Source organism: Pseudochaenichthys georgianus, unplaced genomic scaffold (genome assembly GCF_902827115.2).
Source record: "Pseudochaenichthys georgianus unplaced genomic scaffold, fPseGeo1.2 scaffold_1294_arrow_ctg1, whole genome shotgun sequence".
NCBI classification, from domain to species: domain Eukaryota; kingdom Metazoa; phylum Chordata; class Actinopteri; order Perciformes; family Channichthyidae; genus Pseudochaenichthys; species Pseudochaenichthys georgianus.
Window position 1 is genome coordinate 14,068 of NW_027262195.1, and position 6,802 is coordinate 20,869.

Sequence of the window (6,802 nt, forward strand, 5' to 3'; positions counted from 1 at the left end):
TATTAAATCTATATACATGTATAACAACAACAGGTGTACTTCCGGCGGAGACCACATGGGGCAGCCTCTCTTCATCAGTTACAATGTACTATAAAAGTTTATCTACATAAATCCTATAACTTATTAATACAACACAACCATAATTAATACATGAATAAATCTTATATAATACATGAAATATATATGAATATAAGCACTTTATTGAATAAACTCGATGTATTTCTGGGGGAGACCACGTGGGGGCAGCCTCTCTTTCCCGCGCTGCGAGGCCTCATCTTGGGCACCGGAAGCGGAAGTTCTTTCCTTTCTTGTTTCTGCTCCCAAAGAGACATACAGCGGTGAGTTCTGTCTGCTTTAATCCGAGTAATATCTGCTGTCTAGGTAACCATCCGCGCTCCTGCCTGCCGCAGCCTCACCTGGCCCCGTGCTGCACTGTGTTTGTGGGGGAATTGTGTTTCTGAGTTAAACTCGGAGTCTCTTTTTATCCGTTTTTATCTCCGACTTTCTGAGAGACGTGAGCCGAAGAGACTCAGCGCCATTTTGTGCCCGAGCCGCGGCAAGAAACCCGTTTACTGAGTTTAATGTTTAATAAATAACACGGCAAAGACCAACAAGAGGCTTTTCGTGTCTTTAGAGGCGCGTGCAGAGTCTTTACAGAGAGGAAGCAGGTGGAACAGCGCAGGTGAGGCTGGAGCTAACATGCTAACAGTAGCATCGTGTGCTCCGTTTAACCGTTTTTAATATAAAGAGTGCTTAGAATGTGGTAACATTGTGACGTCACACTGTTTCATAGTCAGTGTTTTTAATCAGAAGGTTGTTAGCATGTGTTAGCTTAGCTGCAGGTTGACCACCATGTGAGCGGTCAGCACGCCTGCTTCCATTACCGGACATAGCTGTGGTTCTTATTGAATCTGAGTACAGACAGACTGACCCTCGGGTGAGTGGGGGGGCAGACACCAGCACTCATCACTGACTGGATGAGTACTAATATTAATGTAGAGTTCCCTGTGAAGCGTCTTCTAGTGTTTCTATGAGCTTTTATTTTGAAGGAACTGCTATCTGTAGGGTTAGTGTCTCTTATTGTGAAATGAGCCATTAAGACAGTTTAAAGTGAATGTTTATATGAGCTTTTATTTTGAAGTAACTGCATATCTGGCAGGGTTGGTGTGTCCGGGGCTTTTATTTTGAAATGAGACTTTGAAGACTGTTGGTGCTGAGCTTAGAGTTAGAAGTTATTATATTTACACTTGACCTGCTCTCAGACAGGAAGTACCTGCACAGCTGACTCGGTGTATAGGAAGTGTTGCCTGCACAGGTTGTATGGACTTTAACTCAGAGGTGCTTTTGAGCGCTAGCCAATAGGAGTGCAGTGATGTATGTACAGGTGATGGTGTACTGATCAGGGGGTCACGGGTTCAAACCCCACTGCAGCTCGTGTGTGGGGAGTGCCACTCAGCGCCTCAGAGGTGCCGTGTCTAAAGGTGTGTGTGTGTGTGTCCTGCAGAACATGGCTCCACGTAAAGGCAAGGAGAAGAAGGAGGAGCAGGTGATCAGCCTCGGCCCTCAGGTCGCTGAAGGAGAGAACGTGTTCGGGGTCTGCCACATCTTCGCCTCCTTCAACGACACCTTCGTACACGTCACCGACCTCTCCGGAAAGTACGTATCGTTATATTATATCTGTGGTCTGTTTCACCCTGTGCTCTGATTGGTCCTCTGACTCTCACCCTGTGCTCTGATTGGTCCTCTGACTCTCACCCTGTGCTCTGATTGGTCCTCTGACTCTCACTCTGTGCTCTGATTGGTCTCTGACTCTCACTCTGTGCTCTGATTGGTCTCTGACTCTCACCCTGTGCTCTGATTGGTCCCCTGACTCTCACCCTGTGCTCTGATTGGTCCTCTGACTCTCCCCTGTGCTCTGATTGGCTGCAGGGAGACAATCTGCCGTGTGACCGGTGGGATGAAGGTGAAAGCTGACAGAGACGAGTCCTCTCCGTACGCCGCCATGCTGGCCGCTCAGGATGTGGCTCAGCGCTGCAAAGAGCTGGGCATCACGGCGCTGCATATTAAGCTGAGGGCAACTGGGGGCAACAGGTACACACCGCATATTACACTGGGGCTACTGGGGGCAACAGGTACACACCGCATATTACACTGGGGCTACTGGGGGCAACAGGTACACACTGCATATTACACTGGGGCTACTGGGGGCAACAGGTACACACTGCATATTACACTGGGGCAACTGGGGGCAACAGGTACACACTGCATATTACACTGGGGCTACTGGGGGCAACAGGTACACACCGCATATTACACTGGGGCTACTGGGGGCAACAGGTACACACTGCATATTACACTGGGGCTACTGGGGGCAACAGGTACACACCGCATATTACACTGGGGCTACTGGGGGCAACAGGTACACACTGCATATTACACTGGGGCTACTGGGGGCAACAGGTACACACTGCATATTACACTGGGGCTACTGGGGGCAACAGGTACACACTGCATATTACACTGGGGCTACTGGGGGCAACAGGTACACACCGCATATTACACTGGGGCTACTGGGGGCAACAGGTACACACTGCATATTACACTGGGGCTACTGGGGGCAACAGGTACACACTGCATATTACACTGGGGCAACTGGGGGCAACAGGTACACACTGCATATTACACTGGGGCTACTGGGGGCAACAGGTACACACTGCATATTACACTGGGGCAACTGGGGGCAACAGGTACACACTGCATATTACACTGGGGCTACTGGGGGCAACAGGTACACACCGCATATTACACTGGGGCTACTGGGGGCAACAGGTACACACTGCATATTACACTGGGGCAACAGGTACACACTGCATATTACACTGGGGGCAACAGGTACACACTGCATATTACACAGGGGGCAACAGGTACACACTGCATATTACACTGGGGCAACTGGGGGCAACAGGTACACACTGCATATTACACTGGGGCAACTGGGGGCAACAGGTACACACTGCATATTACACTGGGGCTACTGGGGGCAACAGGTACACACCGCATATTACACTGGGGGCAACAGGTACACACTGCATATTACACTGGGGGCAACAGGTACACACTGCATATTACACAGGGGGCAACAGGTACACACTGCATATTACACTGGGGCTACTGGGGGCAACAGGTACACACTGCATATTACACTGGGGCAACTGGGGGCAACAGGTACACACTGCATATTACACAGGGGGCAACAGGTACACACTGCATATTACACTGGGGCTACTGGGGGCAACAGGTACACACTGCATATTACACTGGGGCTACTGGGGGCAACAGGTACACACCGCATATTACACTGGGGCAACAGGTACACACTGCATATTACACTGGGGGCAACAGGTACACACTGCATATTACACTGGGGCTACTGGGGGCAACAGGTACACACCGCATATTACACTGGGGCAACAGGTACACACCGCATATTACACTGGGGGCAACAGGTACACACTGCATATTACACTGGGGCTACTGGGGGCAACAGGTACACACCGCATATTACACTGGGGCAACAGGTACACACTGCATATTACACTGGGGCTACTGGGGGCAACAGGTACACACCGCATATTACACTGGGGCAACAGGTACACACCGCATATTACACTGGGGCAACAGGTACACACTGCATATTACACTGGGGGCAACAGGTACACACTGCATATTACACTGGGGCTACTGGGGGCAACAGGTACACACCGCATATTACACTGGGGCAACAGGTACACACCGCATATTACACTGGGGGCAACAGGTACACACTGCATATTACACTGGGGCTACTGGGGGCAACAGGTACACACCGCATATTACACTGGGGCTACTGGGGGCAACAGGTACACACTGCATATTACACTGGGGCTACTGGGGGCAACAGGTACACACTGCATATTACACTGGGGCTACTGGGGGCAACAGGTACACACTGCATATTACACTGGGGCTACTGGGGGCAACAGGTACACACTGCATATTACACTGGGGGCAACAGGTACACACTGCATATTACACTGGGGGCAACAGGTACACACTGCATATTACACTGGGGGCAACAGGTACACACTGCATATTACACTGGGGCAACAGGTACACACTGCATATTACACTGGGGGCAACAGGTACACACTGCATATTACACTGGGGCAACTGGGGGCAACAGGTACACACTGCATATTACACTGGGGCAACTGGGGGCAACAGGTACACACTGCATATTACACTGGGGCTACTGGGGGCAACAGGTACACACCGCATATTACACTGGGGGCAACAGGTACACACTGCATATTACACTGGGGGCAACAGGTACACACTGCATATTACACAGGGGGCAACAGGTACACACTGCATATTACACTGGGGCTACTGGGGGCAACAGGTACACACTGCATATTACACTGGGGCAACTGGGGGCAACAGGTACACACTGCATATTACACAGGGGGCAACAGGTACACACTGCATATTACACTGGGGCTACTGGGGGCAACAGGTACACACTGCATATTACACTGGGGCTACTGGGGGCAACAGGTACACACCGCATATTACACTGGGGCAACAGGTACACACTGCATATTACACTGGGGGCAACAGGTACACACTGCATATTACACTGGGGCTACTGGGGGCAACAGGTACACACCGCATATTACACTGGGGCAACAGGTACACACTGCATATTACACTGGGGCTACTGGGGGCAACAGGTACACACCGCATATTACACTGGGGCAACAGGTACACACTGCATATTACACTGGGGCTACTGGGGGCAACAGGTACACACCGCATATTACACTGGGGCAACAGGTACACACCGCATATTACACTGGGGCAACAGGTACACACTGCATATTACACTGGGGGCAACAGGTACACACTGCATATTACACTGGGGCTACTGGGGGCAACAGGTACACACCGCATATTACACTGGGGCAACAGGTACACACCGCATATTACACTGGGGGCAACAGGTACACACTGCATATTACACTGGGGCTACTGGGGGCAACAGGTACACACCGCATATTACACTGGGGCTACTGGGGGCAACAGGTACACACTGCATATTACACTGGGGCTACTGGGGGCAACAGGTACACACTGCATATTACACTGGGGCTACTGGGGGCAACAGGTACACACTGCATATTACACTGGGGCTACTGGGGGCAACAGGTACACACTGCATATTACATTGGGGCTACTGGGGGCAACAGGTACACACTGCATATTACACTGGGGGCAACAGGTACACACTGCATATTACACTGGGGCAACAGGTACACACTGCATATTACACTGGGGCAACAGGTACACACTGCATATTACACTGGGGGCAACAGGTACACACTGCATATTACACTGGGGCAACTGGGGGCAACAGGTACACACCGCATCAGCAGCTGTGTCTCTGAGGGTCCCTGCTGTCCGTTAGCACGGAGCTAACCTCTCTCTCTCTCCTCAGAACAAAGACCCCCGGCCCCGGAGCGCAGTCTGCTCTCAGAGCGCTGGCTCGGTCCGGCATGAAGATCGGACGCATCGGTGAGACACACACACACACTGTCTGGCACACACTGTCTCTCTGCCTGAGTCTCTCTCACTCCGTGTTGCCTGACCCTGCTCTCTCTGTCTTCAGAGGATGTGACTCCCATCCCCTCGGACTCCACCCGGAGGAAGGGAGGTCGTCGCGGGCGCCGTCTGTAGCTGCTGCCGCTTTCTGACAATAAAGACTTTCAGATCCATCTCCGTGTCCGTCTCCTTCCTCACCAGTTCAGACTCCTCACTGCCAAGTCTCCCTCTCTCTCTCTCCCTCTCTCTCTGCCTCTCTCCCTCTCTCTCTGCCTCTCTCTCCTCCCTCCCTCTCTGTCTGTCTCTCTCTCTCCCTCTGCCTCTCCTCTCTCCCTCTGCCTCTCTCTCTCCCTCTGCCTCTCCTCCCTCTCCCTGCCTCTCTCCCTCCCTCTCTGCCTCTCTCTCCTCCCTCTGTCTCCCTCTCTCTCCTCCCTCTGTCTGCCTCTCCTCCCTCTGTCTCTCTCTCTCCAGGGTGTCCGCTGGGTCTTAAAAAGTATTAAAAGTTGATAAATCAATTTAGCAAAAGTTAAGGCTATTTAAAAGTATTAAACGGCATGTTCAAGGTATGAAGAAGGTCCACAGCAACATGACACCCTTTGATTTACTGAAACCCCTCAAGGGGCCCCGTGCAGAGCGCGCCATAACATGCTGCTTCTTATTTTAAGTTTCATTGCCTTGCTCCGCTCTGGGGCTGAGCGTCACCATGACGATGACTGTTAGGAGTTAAGGGGAGAGGCTGAGCGTCACCATGACGATGACTGCTAGGAGTTAAGGGGAGAGGCTGAGCGTCACCATGACGATGACTGTTAGGAGTTAAGGGGAGAGGCTGAGCGTCACCATGACGATGACTGCTAGGAGTTAAGGGGAGAGGCTGAGCGTCACCATGACGATGACTGCTAGGAGTTAAGGGGAGAGGCTGAGCGTCACCATGACGATGACTGCTAGGAGTTAAGGGGAGAGGCTGAGCGTCACCATGACGATGACTGCTAGGAGTTAAGGGGAGAGGCTGAGCGTCACCATGACGATGACTGCTAGGAGTTAAGGGGAGAGACTGAGCGTCACCATGACGATGACTGCTAGGAGTTAAGGGGAGAGGCTGAGCGTCACCATGACGATGACTGCTAGGAGTTAAGGGGAGAGGCTGAGCGTCACCATGACGATG

At 51.8% G+C, this 6,802-nt stretch overlaps 1 protein-coding gene across 2 annotated transcripts; it reads left to right on the plus strand.

Annotated features, from left to right (window-relative positions):
* The first annotated feature begins 245 nt into the window (after nt 1–245).
* rps14 (ribosomal protein S14) lies at nt 246–5,813 on the plus strand. Of its 2 annotated transcripts, none has more exons than XM_034077097.1 (5): nt 246–338; nt 1,505–1,656; nt 1,930–2,091; nt 5,537–5,613; nt 5,708–5,813. In XM_034077097.1, the coding sequence occupies exons 2-5, from the start codon at nt 1,508–1,510 to the stop codon at nt 5,773–5,775; spliced, it is 456 nt and encodes a 151-aa protein (XP_033932988.1). In that variant the 5' UTR covers nt 246–338; nt 1,505–1,507; the 3' UTR covers nt 5,776–5,813. The 2 variants fall into 2 exon arrangements, with proteins under 2 accessions (XP_033932988.1, XP_033932989.1); XM_034077098.2 differs by lacking the exon at nt 246–338 and adding an exon at nt 412–682.
* The last annotated feature ends 989 nt before the right edge of the window (nt 5,814–6,802 follow it).